At 35.4% G+C, this 24,271-nt stretch overlaps 1 protein-coding gene across 2 annotated transcripts in view; it reads right to left on the bottom strand.

Annotated features, from left to right (window-relative positions):
* LOC121732543 overlaps window positions 1–24,271 on the bottom strand; it is a 51,636-nt gene that overhangs the window by 5,273 nt on the left and 22,092 nt on the right. For both annotated transcript variants that reach the window (XM_042122465.1, XM_042122464.1), the window contains exon 2: window positions 23,212–23,341. In XM_042122465.1, the coding sequence (XP_041978399.1) occupies window positions 23,212–23,341 (130 nt within the window). The remainder of the gene's footprint in view (window positions 1–23,211; window positions 23,342–24,271) is intronic.

The raw sequence follows: 24,271 nt of genomic DNA, 5'->3' as shown, positions 1-24,271 counted from the left end.
CCCAGTATCCGTGTATATGACTAACTTATTTATAGGAACTTCATCAGCAGCTGTTCGCAAAACCTGATTATTGAGAAATGTGATCACAAAAAGGCAAAACAAAAGTCGCAGTTTGTTTAAGTAACCGTAGTCCGGCTAAATAAGTAGATTGTACTTAAATAGGTAATTAAATTTCAAACTACCCTCTTATGAAGGTAGTATAAAAGAATACATTACAATGGCCAATGTACCATCGAAGAAATTGATTCCTAGGCAGTTGACAGACCAACGTCATTTGGTCGGATCGTGTCAATTCAATGTTAATTGTGATCTGTCGGCTGGGTTTGACGTAACGCGACCAAATTACATGGGTCCCCCATCTGCCTAGGAATCAAATTCTCTGATAGTACATGTATATGAAATTTATTAATTTAAATTTTTGCGATAACATATTCCCAAAACGTGCATAAATAAAAAAAACTAAGTATGTTATCAGCACCGTACTACTAAGTACCGGATCCCAGAAATAAACGTGTGAATTAATGTGACGTTCAAGTGAAATGTTGCAATTTTAATAAATATCCAAATTCAGAAATAAAATTAAAAATATGGTGGTGGTAGTTAGGTTTCTAACATTTACCGTTTTTCTTCCACAACTAGACCGCTTAAATTAATAAAAGGTCAAACATCCGGAAAAGGCGGCAGAACCGAAGCGTGTAATCTACCACGCTACCTTCCTATCATCCGCAACACTTTTTGCCGAGTGAAATGTAATACTTTTTCAGATCTAACTAATGAGAACGGCCGTGTGAATGTAACACAATGGTTGATGAAATCGCACGAGAGTATGATCTGTGTCATGTTTCATAACGAAGCTGACATGCAAAGTGCTGACTGTTCACATGCGACAAAGTTGCAGTTTCTGTGTAAAAACAACGTCCAGAATGGAAGATGATGAGGAATTGGTGTGATACTATTTAGTTAACTTCTTTATGGTGTGCAGTGACAATCACCGGAACCCAGGACACAGAATGCAGATAAAATAAACACAATAGCTATCTATTATTATCGCGGTCGGATGCGGACGCTTAGGGCTTCATGAATTAAAACGTATGCTGTTGTATTACAGTATAATATGATCATATTTTAGAGTTGGGACTATAGCTGTGCTGTTTTAATTTTTTAATGACGTAGCTTGATTGTTTTTTCACTTACATAGTAAAATACTATTAGAATTCAGAACCTATGTTAGAAGAGTTGAATAACTCAGTAGAACAACCTTTGATTTGCGCCTGGAATAACGAAGATTTATCAAGATATATTTCACGTAGGTGCTAACAGTTCTCGTTAGTATGCGCATAGCCTGAGTGACAGACAAACGGACACAAGGCTGTACAAATAGCATTGTCAGATGTGACGATGAATACGCTATGAGTGTGGAATGTAGGTAAGACTTACTATGTGTAGTTGTAGCCACAAGACAAGCACCTTAATAAGTATGTGCAATAAAATATATAATACATGAAATTAACCATTGCTTGAATGTTGTACTGAATAAAGAATAAAATTGGCAACTTAGGCTGTGAACCGTCATCCCTGCCCGCTACGCCTCCTTGTCCTAACTCCTACCGGCTACGCGCTACGTCAGCCCAGTTGCTACCCGTAATTTATTAACCATTGAACTCCTATACAGACTCAGTAAACAGTATTCCACGTCTCAAAAGTATAAACTAATAACTATCGTTTCGGTACTCAGAACCGCGTTTAGATTTAAAATGTAGTAACGAAAGCTTTTTCACCGACAAGAACAAACAAAAAAAAAAGATGATTATAGATTTCTAATTTATTACCTCGCCTAGACTTTTTCTAGACTGCTCGAATCTCCGCAAGTGTGCCGATGTGTGTACAATATGGTAATCAGTAATTACACCAATTACTAGGGCGGAATCATTACCAAGTGGAACCTAAGCCTCTAGCCAACACGTTTTCTTTATCGCTATAAGCTGGGCTTATTATGTATAAGAGATATTCGCTGTAACTAGATTGTCGCCCGCAACTCCGTTGTGCTAAAATAACGAATTTTATGCGCATTACCGTACATATTTCCGGAATAAAATGCTTACTATGTCCTTTCCTGGGACTCAAATTATCTCCATACCAAGCAGAATCGGTTCAGCGGTTTAGGCATGAAGAGGTAATACGGTTCCTTTATAGATTCTTTGTAGATTTTCCGATCAAAATGTATGAAATTGACAAGAAATGAGTCGAATGAAACTTCACACCGTTACAACGCTTGTGTCAATTTCATACATTTGGATCAGCTATTCTATAAAGAAGCGATAAGGGATTACTATTACCTCTTCATGCCTAAAGCGCTGAACAGATTCTACTTGGTATGGACTATGGAGATACTTTGAGTCCCCGGAAAGAACATAGCATACTTTTATCCCGGAAATATGTACGGTAACGCGCATTTAAACGAATTTTGGACCAACAGATTTGAGGCCATAATAATAAGCTCAGCTTCCCGCATAGGCTTACCGTGACAACTAATTCTATTATACTAATAATACAATCGACAAACCAAATATGAATGTACAAATAGGTGACCCCGGGGTCTAGTCGGCATTTGAGAGAGAAAGTTGTAGTGCGTCCTTGTTTAACAATGTTTAATCTGTGACCTTTAGGGAATAGAAATCTGCCATCCTAGATTGTTGAGCAGGTTTGTTGACACCCACGGGCTAGAGTCTACTACTAGACTATTGGTGCTTCTGCCATGAGACTATCTCTACTCTGCAAAGCACAAGGATCAACTCTTAGGTCCAAAAATTCATAGCATTTTCGGAAGAGTTAGACTTTGAAGTAATTTTATTTTAAGGATATACTGGTAAATTACAAGAAAATATAGATATATCCTTGTCTATCTGTATATTCACAGATGTGAATATACATATAGACAAGGATTGTGCCACTTAAGGGCCTTCCCTCCGGAGATTCCGTAATTTACCGTATTTAGAGCCTTATAAACTCAGAATTTGAAAGCTACAAAGTTATAATAAAAATACAGCAATAATCTCCAGTATATCAACATTCCTTTCCCCGTTTTAAATTTTCGAATTTTGTTTATTATACTGCATGATATCAGCTTCTAAAGTAAAACAAATTTATCAAAATTCAAGCATACATTCAGCATCTCCTTAAGATTTACAAATTACTTTTTTTTGAAACACACGCCAATCATATACTACATAAATTCCCAGTTTTAAATTTTTTTAGGACAATTTTGAACTAAGTAAAGTAAAAAAAATAGGGTTTTGGTGCGATCTCAGCAACGCGGCAAATGTATGGCCAAGGTCGTTTGCTCGGGGGACGGCCTTAAATGCCATTTTATAGGGATTTTTATGCAAATTGCTGTCACTTGCAATGTTTTGATTTGGAATTCGGTCTCTTGCAGGATAATACTTCGATCACAAAAACGGGAGGCGTCAAACCTAACTTTCTCTCTGGCAGGAAGGGACAAGGTTTGTTCTGATCAAGTTCTGAGTTCTATTTGGCCACTTGCCACTATAAGGTAAAGCAGGTGGCCAGAGTAGAGTTGTATACGGTAAATAAAAGGATGATAAGTCCAGTGAGGTAAACATACTTGGCTCAGAGTTTTAAATATTATACATTTTATAATAATAACGTAACTTTTTGGTACACCCTTGATCGAAGGGTACACCACTATAATTTCAGTTCTTAATTATTATTATATTTAAACTTTATTTTCAACCTTCGGACGCTACGCTTGAGCTGGCGCGGTATCATCAGGTTGTGAAGGTTATGTCGTGGCGTAATGTTATTTTTACTTTTATAAGATACTGTAAGTAATTTATATTTAAATTAAACTCTTTGTCAGTGCACAAGTAACTCATACAGTGTGCATGAACATATTATTCTATCGGCTGAACCTAGAGACATTTATTGACTTATGATTACTTAACTTTAATGAAGATTTTGACATCAAGATATTGAATCACATACATAATGAACATTTTCTGACAAACTTTTCATTTAAATAATTTATCACGTCGCGTCTGTTTCTTTAGTATATTGTAGTTTCTTTTAATTATATATCTCATAATTTTATTATTATACCTACTAGCATAGACATCACGAAACGTTTCTTAACAAGACTTATTACATTAGATACACATTTTTCAAAATTAATAATAATCAAAAAATTAATTCTTTCGCGATTTATTTTAAGATTGGCGTACTCTCCATTGAGTGTAAAAATATATTCAAATCTCCTCATTATAGCCAAGAGATCTTCGAAATTTTTATTTACCGAAGTATTTAAGAATTTAAGTAGGGTATGCATAATAGTTGTACTGAATTAAAGTAACAGTTAGTTTTAACTTAACAGTTATACGTTGATATGCGGAAGTATAGTTTCCTAGTTATATAATATTATATTCTTATATAAAATACAATGATTCTCACGAAGCTACGGCCAGTGCTATATTGTATGTTTGATAATACACAAGGACATACATATTTAAGGCCCCGTATACGGGGAGGCCGATGCTTCCGGTTGAACTGATCGCAGGCTGACCTGACCGGAGTCCGGACTCGGTTTGCGCATTCCCGCGTGTGGTCAGGTCGACCTGCGATTAGTCTGGTTTCTGAATCTCAATCAAACTTGAATCTAATGTTTATTTTAATAACAATTAAAAAATATTCTCCGAGCCAGCACTATTAAAATACTTTTGTGTCTGGTACAGATTAATTTAATGTCCCTACGGTTACCTAAACGCACGGCATGCTCGCAGCCTAATTCGAGATAATAATAGTCGACCTAATAGCTAAGAGTGCCTTCACATTAAGAGGAGTCCACACCGCCCTTTTTTCCATACAAACGTTGTCCCATGTTTCCTCCCTGGATAATGCTAGTAGAGTTATAATTTTTTTCCTGAATATCTACGGCCACTAATACAATGTCCCTATGTTTTCTTTTTTTTCATAATTTAATTATTAAATAAGATATGAACGTTCAAAAACCCAAAAAAATGGCCAGATTTTCCACTGTGTTCAAACGTCCAGAAAACAGATTTGCCTAGATTATACAAAAAAAGCAAAACATAGGAACACAGCTCAAGCCTTTTTTTAATCTTTAATGAAAAAAGTACTTAAATCGGTTAAGTTTTGGAGAAGGAATCAGGGGACAACGAATCGTTGATTTTCTGGATTTTCTGCAGTTTTCTCTATCGCGTTCTGCGGTATAGGCTCGAGGTAAGGGAGACAGCTATAGATATTACACGTACTTTTTTTTCATTTCTCTAGCCCCTGTTGTATCCTCTTAAGTCGCAAGTAGTGCGGCAGCTGCACTACTGGCGACCAAGTTACGTACACTGTACAGTCAGTACAATTCTATGAAATCCGTATGTAAAATTGTGGCAGTGTATTATTTGACAATATTTCCCGTTAAACCTAGGAACCCGGTGAATTAATTGCACGAAAGAACGGTCATTTTGTGGAAATTCCGAACTAATTGACGTGTACCTACCCGCTGACTTCGGAGAATTTTGATATAATAAATCACTTTACACCGAAACAAGACAAAACGCTGCATTATAGAATTTCCATTCGCCTATCTTCTTGGTGTGATGTGACCCTTGTACGTACCTCGGCGTTGGTCCTTAATTTAATGGACCAAAACAAGCGCCTACGAACTTAAAGGACAAATTCGTCCATGATTGCTGATGATCATAACGATTGTGCCTTTAATAGGCAGCCTCAATCATGGGTATTCATCACCCAACGTGAGGTCTTTAAGAGGATACACCAAGGGCGAGAGAAATTGAAAATAGGTATTTGAAAATGTATTGCTGTCTCACCAATCACAAGTCTCCCACCGCAGAGCGCGATAGAGACAACACGACAAAAATTCTAAAAAAGAACAGAAAATCTTCGATTCCTTGTCCGCTGATTCCTTCTCCAAAACTTAACCGATTTAAGTACTTTTTTCATTAAGAATTAAAGAAAGGCTTGAGCTGTGTTCCTATGTTTTATTTTATTTTTTTGTATATTTTAGCCAGTTTTGTTCTCTGGGTGTTTGAACACAGAGGAAAATCTGGCCATTTTTTTGGGTTTTTGGACGTTCTCTTTTGTAATAAAAAATATGAAAAAAAAAGAAAACATAGGGACATGCTAATAGTGGCTATAGAATATGTTCAGGAAAAAAATCATAACTCTACCGGCATTATCCAGGGAGGAAACAGAGGACAACGTTTGTATGGAAAAACGGCGGCGTGGACTCCTTTAAGCTACGCAACACGCATAGGCTGCATTTCCACAAAAATATCCACACCATAATCAAGGCAACACATAAGGCGTTGTGAAACTCGCCCACACACCATAGTAGTCGGTGGAGTGGAACTGGCTTGTGAAACTAATCACTGATTCCACAGCACTGTTCCGTATCATCACTGGGTACAGCTACTGGACTAACGATCATTATTGTTGTGTAATTGTTGAAAGGTAAGAAAGTAATAATGGGTATATGAAAAGACAGTGTTACGTATGTGAACGTAAAGAAGTGCTGCTTGGTTTTGGAAAATGGGTAACTAAGACCTCCACCCATTTTCTGGACGAAGTCCTACAACTATTCAATTGTAGATAAAAGCTTCTATATGTGGCGGTACCCACAAAATATAGCGCCACAATCCTACATCGCGCTATCGAAGTTTTCTAAGTGCGTCGAATAGCTGAAATCAATAATTACACCTCGCTCGGTCGGAAGATCGTCCTTGCGCTGTCCGCGCATATTCCCACAGATAAAATACTACAATTTCCAGGAAACATACATAATGGAACGTATTTGATAACTGCTAATTTCTGATAAGAAGTTAATATAACTGCTTCCTATTCAATTTTAGTATCTCGTAATTCGTAGTTCAATTTATATGAATACCACCCACGGCATTCCATCGCCCACAGAACAATTAATTCACGTATTTGTAAACAATGTGGTGACTGGTGGCATTACGGTCTCAGCATTGAATGTATTGTGATACTCGGTAAGCTGAATATTCATTTTATATTAACTGTCGATGCATATTATCTCACCCAACGATTACACAAACTTTTAAAGCATGTCTATCTGCTACCCTTTTACGCTTTAACCGCTAAAAAAGAGGACAAGGAGGGTTTTTATTGCGATTTGCGGAAACATAATATGGTTCGCGCACGATAAACCAACCTCTTTTAATAAAATGTAGTACTTTATATTTCGTTTTGTCATCATCAGCACGCATAATGTAATATATTATTCTGTCAATGCTTCTAATAACCAGAGCATTGGTATTCCTTCGGATGTTTCTAACCGAGAGGTAGAGAGAAAACTGAGAAGACCCAGTGATTTTTTCTTTTTTACTGACTTTTAAAATAGCCCGGGATTTATATAAAATATTTAACTGTGAATATTTTTTCATAAACACCAGAACCTATTAGAGACTCCAAGGTTCCTCTAGTGTTGCGGATAATTAATGACCTTAAAGGCCATACCATCTTCTGTGACCATAAAAAATAGGTAATGATGTAAATTTTTAGCTGTAATGTCTTCCGCGTTGACGTGACACGTGCTCGTCTTGTCCCGTTGTGTTGCACGGCTTGCACCGTTAATGCAGCGTGCCAACGCAAATTACTCTTTCATCGCTCTTTGTCCGTAATTATGTGCCAATAGCTTTGTATCAGATCTGTAGATGGACTAGAGTAGACTCTAGTAGAGTCTAGAAAGGTGCACTATGCAGTGCGTCAAAGGTGAGCGGACCAAAGCGACTATTTATCTCAAGTTCGTATAGCCATCATCAGACAGTATCAAAAGGTATGCAGAATATTCTGATGTTGATTTCAACAAAGTTTCTACTCAACTATTTTATTTTTATTTTTAACGTACTGTACAGTGAACACACACGTCTCAAAATGTTTGAAGGCAAATGGCAATGGAAGTGGCCATAACGAAAGGAAAGTGGATTATCTAAATATTTTCAGGAGTATGCGTACGGACTACGGAGTAAGTAGTAACGGTATACGCTGGCGCTGCTTACCGTCGCGTCGTTTGAGGCCTAAAAAACTAAAGTTTCTGGAGAAGTGACGAGTGAGTAGTGGTCAATAATAATAGACAGTAGACTAAAGACTAGTTATGCTCTGGCACCATTCAGCATCATAAAGATCTTAACAGGTATCGTGCTCTAAACGAAAAAGCCTGCTGATTTCTTGAACAACCAATAATAAATAATTATTGGTTGTTGTATAAGTATAATTTTTTACTTAAACAGATATGCAATAATCATAAACAAATATAGTATTTCAAGTATGCGCAGCCGCATTATCTCATGATTGATCAGAATTTCGTGACTGGGAGACGACTAGCAATTATTACGTCACATGATCACGTACACGCATAATTATACTATCACGATCTGTTGGTATAGATAGATCATATCAAAGATAGATCTATTTCAAATGACATCATATTGGAACATTTTAGTTTTCCCCGGGCCTATACGGGGACCTTTAGGCAGTTCAATCCGGTCTAGCTAATCGCAGACCGATCTGACAGGGCTCGTTTGAAGCGTGTGGCCGTGTGGGCACGAGTCTGGTCAGGTCGGCCTGTAATCAGGCCAACCGAATCGATCGGCCTTCCCGTAAATAGAGAAATTTACTTCTGCTCCTTTGTTTCATGCTTAAAATATACAATCTCTTTTCCAATTTTCATGATCTTTACTTTTTCCCACCTAAAATTCCATGCTTGCCATATTTGGTAGTAAAAAACTCACCAAATGCGTACCGGTAAAGAGCTAGACGAGCGGATGTGGAGAAAGTGTGGGCGTGGACAAGCCATCGACATCTTGATTTTATATTTACTTTAGATGCATGTATTACTAAAGTCGACGTAATCATTTTAGGCCGAATTGTGCTAAAAATATTAAGCGCTATGTCTAAGCAGAGTTTCAAGTTTCATCTTTTAGGCATTTTAGCTTGAACTTTACACGAGATCTTTTGCCTAGTAAGTAAAGTATTTACAAAATTTCCGTATCGAAGGATGCTTTACTTACTTATCGACCGTATTCATAGTTTAACTTTAAAGGACTGTAGCAGGATGACTACTTGATAGACTGGCAAGAAAAATGATATGTGTCAGACGGAGTACGCCTGTCCTGCGCTTGGGTAAGAGTAAAGGAAGAGAGAAAGATCTTATGTTCAATGCACACACTTGGGCAGTATAAAATCAGTGCTGCGTAGCCGGCCTTGTTTCAATTAAACTAGCCACCGTCACCGAAACTGGTGTGAGAGGCAATAATAGACAGAATTCAACTCCAAGTATCTGTCATTCTACGTAACTCCGTTACACCTACCAGCTTGGTTTTTAAGAGTTTATTCCAATTGTATAACCCAAACGGGTGGTGGATCTGTACATTCCTTCACGGTACGCCGGCGGTTACCACATCAATATGGCATTAGACCAGGGCCGGACGATTGCGAAACTACGCCTAGGCCCAGTGTTAGAACCATTAGTAGTTATACTCCGTCCACACAAAGCGTGTTTACTATCAGTCTTGGGTATTCTTGGGAGTCTCCCTGGGCCAGTCATCATAGTGCTAGATAAAAGTTTGGTAGGATTGATCAAAAAGTCTTCTGTTTTTATCATGCAGTCCAATGTTCAATGTTTTGAACATTGGGGAAGACTTGGGAGTTTTTACCAACTCTAATTCTAACCTTGTGCCCAGTTCTGAATGTTGTTCTACGAAGCAACAGCGTTGTTGATTGTGATGAATTGACATTTTAACAAATTTTATGTAAGCCAATCAAATGCATCATTAAAAATATATAAACTCTAATCAAAACCCCACAGAGACCGGGCAAACTTGAATCAAAAACGTACCTATTCACTGACGCCTATTTGTCACGTACCTAAGTTCTAAGAACATAAAGCGACATAAGATAAACTTAGGTAAATCTTAAGAGACTAGATTTTACATACCCTTAACGGTCGGTAACTAAGGGTTGATGTCAGTAGGCGTTTAGTGAAATAATACACACTAATGTCTCATTTTAAGCACCAACTACACTTTGATATCCATATAGTGACTGTACTAACATTACAAATCATTAGATCATTGTAATCTTTATGGCATGATGTTATGATCAAACATCATCGGCCATGACATCATATTTCAAATTGTATACTTTTAGAGGAAGCTTCTAATCCTGAACCTTGAGTTTTAGATTAAGTTTTTGATAGCATACATATCTTTGTAGCGCTATTAAAAGTTATTCGCTTTACACAGGATACATCTATATTCTATACAGAACTGAGAACACTATAATTTATTCAAAGGGTATGGATGATGTCTTCATTTTGTGTTATGATGGTAAACCATGATTGCCATTAAGATTTAGGGCGTGAATGAAAAATTTAAATTATATCATACTTATATAAGTAAACTAGCTGTGCCGGTGAACTTCGTGTCACTTTAAAACCTTCCCTGGACTTCTACGAATATTTTAAGACTAAAATTAGCCCAACCCGTTCAGCCGTTTTCGAGTTTTAGCGTTACTAACATAATTGAAAATCCATTTTTATATATTTGACTTTTAAGTATTATCACAAATCTTTTGTATGGGAGTATAGAAAAGTGTTGTTTTTAGACTTTTTCAGGATTTTTTTTTTAGAATTTTTCTCTCCGTAAGAACCATCCTCGTACTTCAAGTAATATTTTAAAAAAAGAATTAGCGAAATCGGTCCAACCGTTCTCGAGTTTTGCGCTTAGCAACACATTCAGCGACTCATTTTTATATTATAGATAAAAATGAGTAAACAGAGAAAAGCATATGGATGTTAGAGCAACATAAAATTGAACAAAAAATTGCTTTATAACTTTTTGAATTTAGATTACAGATAGGTACAGGTTTACTTAAATGCTAACTTAAATACCTCTCCTCTCCTAGACCTTTTACAAACGGAAACATGACTCATAGATTAAAATACAATTTGTATTAGCGAAGACAATACAAATTGTTCAAGCTTTGTCAGCCTAAAATTGATTGTAATTAGCTTTGTGTTCATTGCCAACTACCATGTTTATAGTGGACTTAGTACGTGAATTGTGACAATAATCATAGAAAACCTCATTCAATCAATAATACAATTTAGTAGAAAAACATAAACCCGACGTCTTACGCTATTTTTATAACAGCCAGTGTCGCTCTCCCAAACTCAATTCCGACAAGTCGTTTAGGCTTTAGACTCTAGACTCTAGAGCGTACTAAACGATTAAAGTATGTACATACACTCGAAAAGCATAATCCACCTGACGCAGTCGGCTTAAGGCTATATTACTAATCGCATTACTATAAAAACGGAGCTAATATTATGACACACCTCTAGGTGGTCCATAAAAACGGCGAGATAAGATCTGAAGAGAAAATGTAGCACAGGCACTCTATCTCGATTCTCGAGTCAGAGGTTAAGTATCGGTTTCGAAAGTTTGAATGAGCATAGTTAGTAGAGCTGGGTTTTTAGTCAAGTTGTGTAGGATAATTTCAACGGCGAAGCTAAAATATTAGGATGATGTCACTTCGGCCTGCGACCCTTATACTTCTGCTCATAAATTGAACGATGTGGTTGGGGTTGGTGTCACGAATTTCCTCTGTGGATGAGTATTCGTAGCGACCAATTTGAGCTATGGTCAAATCCCTCACATTTTATGTTTCTTAGCTGTTGGCACTGTCGATCGCAATTTGACTTCAACCAAAAATCAACCCAGATTTTAATCCAACATTAATACAGTTTTGGTCCACTCCGAATCCTATCAAATTGCAAAATGGTATTCTCACATGCGTCAAACAAAATAATATTCCTTTAAGCCCCATAAGAGCACCGGTGATCACGACAACAATAGAATACAATAGCATTTCCAAGAATCCACGATCGAAGGAACATTATGTCAAAAGAGTGCGTTTTGAGCTTGCACCAATCATAATGCAGAACACGTTTGAAGTCGGTACGATATTTGAAAAGAATATATCAAGATCTATTTCTGTGACCAACAGTTTTATTAAACCGAGACTGCATCGTAACCATAGTGACGACCTCTGTGGCTCAGTGGGTGGGCTGTCGGTAGCTCAAGCCGGGGGTCGCGGGTTCGAATCCCGCCGACGGAACAAAAAGTTTTCAAAGTTCCTGGGTCATGGATATGTATTAAATATGTGTATTATATAATAAAAATCTATATATAGTATAAAAGTATTAAATATAGTATAAAAGTATTACGAGTAAATATATTTCCGTTTTCTGGTATCTGTAACACAAGTCCTTCAGGTACTTAGCACGGGGCCAGACTGACGTGGTGTGAAGCGTCCATAGATATTATATTATTATTATTATATTATTATTACACCAAAACACGGATTTTACAAGTTCATTTGTATTTCGTCTGTCATCAAAACAACTTCTTATTTCTGTCAGCACAAAGAGCGTTCGCAAAGCGTTCATGCGTTGCTAACTGTCAGGTGTCTCCTATTTCTGTCAACAAACGCACTTGATACTTGCACTTGTCTGTTTTGGATCGCCTTTCTCCATAACCCACTGGTTATCAGATAACAGTGAACTGCTTGCTGCATGTCTAAATATCTTCTCAAGTGTTATTGTAGGTATTTTTCTGCATATCTAACGTGAGTGCTACTGCAGGGGCATGTTTTAAACCACTTGATGAGTTTTTATTTTAAAATGTATCTACTTGAAAGTAAAGAATATTAGATAGATTCAAGACTAAAAACTAAAAAAATATAAACAGACGAACCTTTTTTGACAAGGGTTCTTGCAAGTTGCCAAGAAAAAAAAAGGGTTCTTGAAACCCAACGAGTATTGAACAAATTATTATTATTCAAAGGCTTTACTTTACTATCTACTGTACAAAACTTTGCCAAGTGAGATAAATACTAAATACGCTAAAAATTTTGAGAACTATTCAGCACAAAATATGGACCGAATCAACGCCTTAAAGAATATTGGAGTGAAATAAAGGTTATTAAAATTTTTCACAAATAAGTATAAGGTACCCAGATTTCACGAGGTTTTAACACGCGAAAATCGTAGATTTTTCCGGGATAAGAAGTATCCTATGTCCTTTCTCGGGACTTAAAATATCTCCATACAAAATTTCAACAAAATCAGTTCAGCGGTTTGGGCGTGAAGACATGACAGACAGAAATCAAAATCAAAATATTTTTTATTCAGAGTCATTTTTTTACAAAAATATTTCTGAACGTTGATACTAAGGTGCCTACCACCGGTTCGCGAACTAACCCGGCGAGAAGAACCGGCGTAAGAAACTCGCACGGGGCTATCTTTTACTAAAAAGGTGGAAAATTACAATTTGAACATATATAGTGCACCAAGGTTTTAAATGAATATGTCAATGGGCGCTGCTGGTAAAGAAGAACTGTCAAAAATGACATTTTTGTATGAAAACAGCGCTAGTTCCCCCTCTCGCCACGTTCATTTAAAGCCTTGTTGAACTGTAACAATATTATGACTTAGAGCTATTTACAACAGGAATTATAAAAAATATCCTAGTAGCCTGTAAGAACCACCCTATTCCCAAGGTGTGTTGTCGTCGATGAAATCATTGATTTTATAATAGGCTTTAGTACAGAAACATTATTTTACTACTTTTTTAAATTTATTGATAGAGAGATTTTGAACGTTTACTGGGATTCTATTATACAGGCGTATACACTGGCCTTTAAAAGATTTGCTGACTTTGCTAAGTCTGATTACTGGTATTTCTAATTTGTTTCTAGTGTTAAAACAATGATTGTCGCTATTATTTTTGAAATTATTTAAGTTCTTTCTTACATACAGTCCATTATCCAAGACGTATTGAGATGCGACGATCAGAATATTTATTTCCTTAAACTTTTCTCTTAAGGACTCACAGACACACTTTTACATTCATAATAATATTAGTATAGACGTATGGATTGGATTATTAAACGAATTTTGGCGCAACGGATTTGCGTGCGCCACCTAAATGTTTTTGGGCAAGTCTAGCGAACGTATTGTCGGCAAGTGGAAACCCGTTCCGGTATTTAGGCCAGTAATCGTTTGAACCTGAATACGTCTGAATAATCTACAAGATTTATTGCACAGGTTTACACATTGTGCAGTAAAATAGTTGAGTAATTGCTAGACGATTTTGGTGTTAGCTAGTGTCGTGTGATACTGTGATAGAAACGGCAGGTGAATATAAAGATTTTTTTAGGAAAATATTTTCTTTCCTTAGATCTCTATTCTCTAGCGGCACGGGTGTATATTCGCCAAGAATTCTTGAATCTGGGAGCACGGGTACGAGACGAAGATGAGTCAATAAAATCTGTAGCGAAATGGGGATTGTCCATTTTTTTTTAATTTTGCTCATTACAAAAACATTTCGAGGAATAAGGTCAGTGATCGTTTTTTTGTATATAAACGAAAAAAATACCCATTAGTTACTTATATTTTTGAACAAATACGTTTAACCTTTGTTTGACCTTCAATGGCGTAAATTAGCAATAAATTCGACCAACATTACGTTTCGAACTTTTGGTGAGCTTCTCGTATCAGCTTTCACATAATGAGAACTTGCATTTGACGAACCAGCCATTATAAATAAGATTGAAAGGAAATTTAAAACATATGCAGAGGTCAATTGGCGGCCGATGATGACGTCAGAGCGAAACTTTAAAAATTTATTGAGAAAAAACTAGCCAATGAATTTCAAAATTATTTAATTTATATTCTTAAAACACCCTATTTTAACGAAAAAAAATATAAAAAGTACATGTGATTTTTTTTGGACAATGCCCATTGTGATCGCAATGATAGTGTGATAAGTGATTTTTGTGGAAAGAACTATCTAAAGGTTGGCACTTGGGACAATGCCATAAGATATAAGACTGATAATGTTAAAAGAATTGATAGAGCCTGTAAAGTTGTAAGAACTCTGAAAACGACCAAACAGATCACCTGATGATGGTAACTGCGTCCTGAAATAATGCCTGTAAGTTTAAGGTACGCGTACATTGTGCGGGGCGGGTTGCATTTTTCAGATTTATGAGCGATGCACGACGGTTCATAAATCATAATACTTCAAGTATAAAAATGCGGCCCAACCCTTTGCGCCCCATCATAGCGTGCGCACACCTGTTATCCATATTGTTGAGTTTACTTTATCACATATCGGGCCGGTACTTTCTCGTCGGTGAAATCACAACCGGTCCTAACGTTTCCACGTCTGTTTACACTCAATCACTCATACACGCGTACCGCGTACTCCAGTCACTATAATATTATACATTTGGAAATGCAAATGAACCGAGAAAGCCAAATTTTGAATATTATGTGGGGGATGGCTGTTCAAATTGTCGACCAAAATAACCTTGTGAGTTTTCCGCCATCACGAAAAAAGGGTTTAAATTCATGTTTTCATCATAACTCGGTTTAAGATGAAAAAAAAAGATTTTGTATTTCGACGGGGAACCGAGTTATGATGAAAAAACTGAATTCAACATGTATTCAACCCTTTTTTAGCAAACAGAAATTTTACAAAAAAAAACTCTTGCTTTTCCCGATTGTCGGCAGTAAAGCTCGAATATTAACTATGTTCCAATGATATATTATATGAAAAACTATAAGTAGAATATCATTGCTATGTGCATTTTTTATAAATTTTGGAGTATATACTATATAGCTAGGTTAGTTATAATTTTCTATTGTCGCCGAGAAATGTCGTTCCGCATTCCGTGGCCGATTGGGGGTATGTAGGACTCGCTGGGCCCGAAGAAATGATAAAAGAACGCAGCCACTTACTTAAGTAAGTGGCTGCGTGTGCACTGCGGTATTAGCTAATGATTATCCCAAATCCATTCAGATTGGGAAATTTATTAATAAGGTTGTTAAAACCTTATTAATAAATTCAAAACTACAAAAGAAGACAAGAAATTATGATTACATTTTTAACCTATTATGACATTTTAATTTGTTTATTGTTTTTATGCACAAAAAATAAACAAAAAATTACTGCCGGGTCATTAGTAAATGCAGGTTTGACCGGATTTGACAAATAAACGATTTCCTTAACATATTAAAAACGTTTTAAATAAGCGGACGTTAACAAAGTTTTAATAACACTGGCGAGGTTTACAATATCTATTAGATCTATTAGATTTGTATGAAAAAAAAAAATTTTTTTATACAAATCTACCGTCTCATCGACAATGGTCTATCAACCGGCGACCATATTATGTCGCCGCTGCTTTGTTGTGGCGTAGAGCAAAATGAAACCTATAGCTTGGTCATAAAGCGGCATTTTATTTGAATTTTTGTCGGTCGCGGACCGCGTTACGGCTACGATCGGAAAGTCACCTTTAGATGACATGATGCAGCCGGTTTTTAGGGTTTCGTTTGGTACTACTAATTCCGTTCCGTACCGAAAGGGTAAAAACGGAACCCTATTACTGAGACTTCGATGTACGTCCGTCTGTCCGCCTGTCTCCAGGCTGTAACTCAAGAATGGTATTATCAGAGAGTTGAAATTTTCACAGATTATGTATTTCTGTTGGTGCTACAACTAGGGAATGCAATCTTGATCTTGCAAGATCAAGATTCCGCCAAGATCTTGAGTGATTTTCCAAGATTCAATCTTGAAAGCCATCAAACCTGAATTTTGAAATTCTGTTCGCGATCTTGACAAAATAGTCCAAGATTGTAACAAGATTTCGAGATTTTCAGACCGTTCATACCTGCGCTGCAAAGCGCGAACCACAGATTTAAGGGTATATAATATTATAGTAGACAGATAAGCGCAGACGACGGACAATCCGTGACGCACTTTTTAGTCCGTGGAAATAGAACCTATGCAATTGCCAAATTATATGCAGTAACGCACACGTCTGCGCTGCGCGGCGTGTGCGTTACATAGGTTCTATTTCCACGGACTAAAAAGTGCGTCACGGATAGTCTGTCGTCTGCGCTGATTTTTATGTTTCAAAAAACTTGAATTTGTAAAAACTGAGTTTGTTATGTTTTACATAATATATTATGTAATATAAAAATATTGGTTACTATCAATTTGCAGAAAAAAAACGCATTTTTTTTTTATATATTATTTTGCTCAATCTTGAAAATCCCGAAAATCTTGATTCGCGACCAAGATCTCGACCCGAATCTCAACAAGATCTCGAACTGACCAATCTTGGTTCAGAAAAAAGACGCCAAGATCTTGAGTAGTCAATCTTGGTCCAAGATTGCATTCCCTAGCTACAACACAAAATACTAAATATTTAAGGGGGCTTCCATAAAACAAACGTGATTTTTTTATATCTTTTGCTCGGTATCAATGATGACAACATCAGGTAGCCACCTGAAATGTTCCCAAAATTGAAAACTCAGTTTTATTTAAACTTTAATTATTAATAATAAAATTTAAATAAAATAAATAATTAAGGGGGGCTCCCATACAAAAACATATTTTTTCCTACTTTGCTCTTTAGTGGTACGGAACCCTTTCTTGCGCGAGTCTTTTTAGTATACGGTTGTATCGAGAAAGTTAAATTTTAGTAATGGAAAGTTAATTTAGAGAAGTCAGATTACAAGTGGCTTAATTAGATGAGCATTCTTTAAATAACAATTAACGTTAAATGTTCATTAAAAGATACGTTACGTTAAAATGTCTGCTGAGACTTTAATAGCTTTTGTACTAGCTTTTAAGTTTAAAAATTTAACAACAAAATATAATATATTTTATTTATTGGAACATAAGGGCAATCACTAGGTTTATCAATTTTTTTCATTGATAAATTCCATCTACTAAAACCAGTAAATTAGTAAAGCTACGTTTAATCTATTTTGTTTTATTAACTTTGAGTAATGATATTTTTACATAATTTTAAATAATATAATTTAATCAATCAATTATATACAAAATTCGCGTGTCACAGTCTTTTATGCGCGAACTCCTCCAAAACGGCTACACCGATTTTAATGGAATTTTGTATACACGGTACATTCGTTAGGCCAGAGAATAGCTTTTTATCTACTTTTTATATTGAATAAATCCGTGGATAAAAATTAGAAAAACTAAGAATTTCTTAACACTGTATAGAATTAATAGTATTGGATCCGACCGTAAAATCCTGCAGGAATCGTTTTTTTCGATCAAATATAATATTTTAAAATAATCTTTAGAACGTATAGAATGGAATAATGTTGGGTTGCCTTGTTAAAAGTAGCCGCAAGTACCTCTAATTAAGTTGAATGTTCATCAGATAAATGCACAATTTGCATGTATATTTTTTTTCAGTAAATCATTTGAAAGAAAATGACGTGAGAAAATAAGTTATAAATGGTTGCCAGCTCTAAGTCGGCCGCAACCTAGGCTGGCAGCCCGTAAACAGACATAGTTCTTCATCAAAATTGAAGCATCGATTTTTTAAATTTTGATACCAAATTAAAGTTTTATGCATTTTGTACATGAATATCCATGGTTGCCAGTTGCACGATAGCCGCAAACTGGGCTTGCCATCACTTTTGTATATGACAAATGTTCAGGCCTACAATTATTATGCCTGGCATTATTTGAGGACGTCGAGAACTCGCAAGAATGCTATTTTTATTTAACAGGCGTTTTTATTTTTATGTGTATTGTCCTGTCATTCCTCAATGTCATTCCTTCTTAATTCTCTTAATATTCGTGTATTCAATAGAAAACTATTGAATACACGCAAGTTTGTATTACGGGCTTTCATTTTGCTCAATTAGAGGTACTTGCGGCTACTTTTTACAAGGCAACCCAACATTAATCCATTCTATACGTTCTAAAGATTATTTTAAAATATATTTGATCGAAAAAACGATTCATGCAGAATTTTACGGTCGGATCTTAGGATATAATATGTCCTTAGTCATTACATTATTGACAATTTAAACTTCATTCATAGACATCGTCCGTCGGGTCCGTTTGTTATGCAAAAAAATATTTTTTGTAGCAGAATATTTTTGTAGCAGTGGACGGGTTAAAACATTGACCACGAGCTAATGTTCTACGGTCATCAGCATCTATGGGTGGAAGTATATTGTGGTGGTCAAATGACCTCCATCCAGGGGTCAGGTGACCTCCATCGGAAACCGTTCGACCTTATCATTGTTACGACTGTTATACAACACCTTGGCATCGATTGAAATTGTCTATTGTTGCATGGTCGCTTTCGCTACAGTTTCGGCGAATTTTACTATTCGTACTAATACGTACCACATTTTCACACTTGTATGTACTCACACACACTCATACACTTCCACACACATAGTAGGTAAAGTATATTATTTATTTCAGTAGCATTCCAAAAAAATTTTTAGAAGATTCCAAAAAAAAATAGAATTTTTTATTACACCAATTTTAGAAGCGAGGCGAAGCGAAGAATTTTATACGTGGGAGAGCCATGCTTCGGCACAAATGGGCCGGCTCGACCGGATAAATACCACGTTCTCACAGAAAACCGGCGTGAAACAGCGCTTGCGCTGTGTTTCGCCGAGTGAGTGAGTTTACCGGAGGCCCAATCCCCTACCCTATTCCCTTCCCTTCCCTACCCTCCCCTACTACCCTATTCCCTCTTAAAAGGCCGGCAACGCACATGCAGCTCTTCTGATGCTACGAGTGTCCATGGGTGACGGAAGTTGCTTTCCATCAGGTGACCCGTTTGCTCGTTTGCCCCCCTTATTTCATAAAAAAAAAAGCGACTCCATTGGCATAGAACAAGAATATGCATAAGTACTACAATAATATTTATTATGGAGTTTTTTTATTATCATTCTTTTCATTTAATTAATATAAAGTGCTTTTTTACAATATTATTCTATTAGTTCTCTGTTTATAATTGTATTTCTAATACAGTAGTTTCGTAATATCGAACATTACTTAATACGTAACATTTATTTGTTTTTTTTTGTGTTTGAACCTACTCTATTTTCATTTAATTAGTGTTAGCTTGTGAATTATCTGTGTGAGAGAATGCTATATTATGTAACGTGTTATAGCATTGTTATTTAACACTATGTTTTACCTATTTATTGAGACTGTGTCAATAAATGCAGGAAATAAAAGAACAAATATAGGAAACAAAAATGACACCAAAATTACCAGTAGAAAAATATAAGAACAAAAAATATTTGGAGCTGCCTTAAGATATATTTTTTATTCCATTAACACAAAATAAATATCTAACTTCAAACTAATCTGATTCTTATTTCTTACATATTTACAATCGAAAGTATTATTAACCTTGTTCAATACTAATTTAGCTAACCTTTTAAAATTGCACAATTTACATCAAAATCGTTTTGAATGCATTTGCATTGAATTTAATTATCTAAGCACGTATCGTCCTAGACCTTCAAAGAGGACATAAAATATTTTATGTGATGTACAAGACGGCCCATATGAGGTGTAAAGTACACGCATTGAATAAATATGAACTTTCAAATATTTGGCGATACTTAAAGAAACGATTTTCACCTCTATCACTTTCGAATAAGATCGTTTTTGTCGTGCGTCGTGTCGGAAGCAGGAAAGTGTAGTGAAATCAATCATAATAATTATAACAACTTCGTTTTCTAGGCTAAGATACAGGTAAAATTCTTGCCAAGCCTTTTAGGACTTAGAAAATGCGTCTTCTATACGCTGTTCCAACTATGATTAATGATTATACGTAGAGAAAGATAAAGATATCATCTCATCTCACTTGCACTTTGAATCGTGAACGTTATCTAGAAAGAGACAGCTACTAATTACTTCTCTTTCACACAGTGCTTACGAGCGCTGACGCGGAAGTAGTATGGGAAGAAATAGACAATACGTTGCATTTTTTGTGAACCATAGAGGTAATTGTTGAGGTAGAGAAACGAAACATAAATAAATAACTATAGAAAATAAAATAATATGTTTCTCAATTGTTAATGCATAAATAAAGGTATGGATGATGAATCATAAATAAAGGTACTGTAAATATTTCGATTTTATAAGCAACTAGCTGTCCAGACAAACGTTGTTTTGCCATAAAATGATTTTCCCTGTTTTCCTGCTTTTCTCTTGAAGTTTTTTCAGATTTTTTTCTATAGACCTCACGGAGCCTTTCCAACGAATGCAAAACTGTGGAAATAGGTTCTGGAGTTATAGCGTCAGGAAGGAAAACCCGACTTACTTTTATATATTAGATGTTAGGTTGGCAACCGTTAGGTTGGCTTAAGAGAAGTTAGTTTATTCATAAGCGCTTTTAATTTCATTCAGTTTTCGTCGTAAGCCAATCAGCAACGTTAATAAAAAGAAAAACTCATGTCGAATAACCACAGAAAACCAGCACAAGGCATTTAAAAACGCAATATTTCAACACTATATCGAACTAATAAGAATACTTTATCTCTATCGAGGTCAACATAGAGGCAGAATACCATCCATACGGTAATATGAAGAAATGTTAGTCATGCACATTGTCCAGTTAGACACCTGTCTTTTAATAAATGTAATCCCACGCGAAAATGACCTTAAAGCTCTGAGTATAATAACCATAATCGTATATCACCATCTCCTCGGTCCAATGGAGTTAATGAATATAGCACGTACAATTAAAATAGTCATTAGTCGAGCCAAGCTCTCCATATTTCGGTATGGATTGTACTAATTGGATTACAAAGGCAATGAGTGGATGAAGTGGGTAACTAACATTTTACAATAAAAGAGCAATTACTCAATTTTCTCTTACTAGAGATCGGTCTAAATGTTTAAATTCGACCTCAAATTAAAAATTAATATATAAGTTTCAAATTTCAAAGCTTTTCTATTGATATTCTACTATCTAAATATTGACTTTATTATTTTTTAGACATAATTCCTACGACAGGATCAGATTAATAAAGTCAAATGATGACAGACAGGTCGTGTAGTAATTGTCATCTAATGTAATGTAAGTATTTAAGATTCAATAAAAATACTAAATCTATTTCAATTTCACAACAGACTTCAACCATAAATAAAAGAGTACAATTCGTGTGTATAGGCTTGTCAATCAAAATCTCGTGTGTTTGTTGTAGTGTGTGTAATGTTTTATTTGTTAAAAAAAATGTATGATAAAAGCATAATTACAAAACAATATTAGCTCGATACACTCCTTCACCATATAAACTATAACTGTGCAAAATTTCATTCACCTACGTTTCCAAATTTTTCGTCAAAAGGGATCCAAAGTTTTTCGCTCGCGTATTAATATATAGATAATTTGAACAAACCTTGTAACTTACCTACTTCATCATCTATCTAACGTATCTAACTTTACAAAGAATATACATTTCTTTTATTTCAAATCATTTTCCCGGTCCTAAAGCCTCCATTTATACAAAAAACTACAGTTTTCAAATTATTAGTTACCCACTTCATCCACTCGTGTCTTCAAATTTTCAGAGTTCCTCACATAAAAATGCTGTTTTATACCCGTAATTAATCAGTTATTGATGCTTAATTGTATGAAAACAGTAAACAACATTTGAAACTGTACAATGATTAGTTTTTTGTAATTTTTCCGGACGTACAAAAAGAGCAGTTAAACATTTGTAGCATTGCTAACACCGGGTGCGTTACAATTACATATAATAATTATATGGAATGTAACTGTTGAGGTTGTATGTAATAATATTTGACGACCTCTGTGGCTCAGTGGTGAGCGCGTCGGTAGCTCAAGCCGGGGGTTGCGGGTTCGAATCCCGCCGACGGAACAAAAAGTTTTCAATGTTCCCGGGTCTGGATGTGTATTAAATATGTGTATGATATAATAAAAATCTTAAATATATGTATAGTATAAAAGTATTAAATATATTTCCGTTGTCTGGTACCTGTAACACAAGTCCTTTAGGTACTTAGCACGGGGCCAGACTGACGTGGTGTAAAGCGTCCATAGATATATTATATATTATTTATTATTAACTATATTTTATTATCTTTATCCTTATTATGATTTAATGCAAGCTTAAAATGGGAATAATAATATTATTGTATCCTTGAAGCACGGCTTAAAGCAATACACACCTAAACGTATTTATCACTTCAAATATTATTATGTCCATGCCTTTTTTTCGTTTTCGTTAAAAAAATAAAAAAATACCTGTAGGCGGTCGTTCCTTGGGGTAGCAGATCCTGAAGAGTCCCCGTGTTCGGGTGTAGTAGAAGTATTTGCTGTTCAGACTCTCCAGGATACCCTGAGAGTTGATATCCGTATTCTCCGTTACGTATGTCTGGAAAGAAAAAATAAGTAAAATACATAAATAAATTTAAAAAACATATTACGAAAAAAAATTTCGACTCCATTTAGTTTTTTGTTCCAATAAAAATTTAAGGGAATTAGCAGTTGCAAATCGAAAGAAATATACTCGAAATATATTTTATAGACTGTAAATTTTATAAAATTTATAAATTTATTTACAGTCTTTAAAACAGTAGATAATATATTTCTTTCGATTTCTCTCTTATTTCTTCAAAGCTCACATTTATTTAAGTTAACCGCAAAATAAGTACCTAACAACCATGAACTAAATACTACGTAGCTACATTTTGATCTATGTTTTTTACATCAACCAACTTGAAGCTTAAGCAAATTATTGTGCCATTGTCCATTATAATAAAATTATTTTTATATCGCGCTTAATACATTAAAATTGGTAGCCTTATAATTTAGATTACAAAATATTAAAACAGACTTTAAAATACGGTACCCTCTCAATGTGCAGAACTAAAAACAAAGTCTTGGCTGCAATTATTTCAAAGTTACTACGAACTTTGTAAGGAGAAGATACTAACAAGTCGGAGTGCCTCAAGGCACATACTTGGACCGGTCTTAAGGCGTGGACAATTGATTAACTTGGGACTGAGCAGTGAGCAGGTACAAACAAATTGAACTATTTCAAGCTTAAGCATCCCAGCGGTATTCTTTTGAAGGCTTTTTAATGGTCATAAAATAAATACCAAGCCGCTTAAGACTTTTAAGAAGTTTTTTAATCATAACATGGAATTCTTTTATTGTAGACTTCCATACTTTTCTATGAGCACTAGAATTCCTGGGATGACTGGTGTAAAATGATGTATGAGCAGCTGTGGCTAGTATGTCTAAATGTATAAATAAGTTATAATGTCAACATCTACATCTATATCTATATCTTATAATAAAA

The sequence above is a fragment of the Aricia agestis genome, chromosome 12, assembly GCF_905147365.1.
Source record: "Aricia agestis chromosome 12, ilAriAges1.1, whole genome shotgun sequence".
Taxonomy (NCBI): Eukaryota; Metazoa; Arthropoda; class Insecta; order Lepidoptera; family Lycaenidae; genus Aricia; species Aricia agestis.
This window is presented reverse-complemented; position numbering and strand designations above follow the sequence as displayed.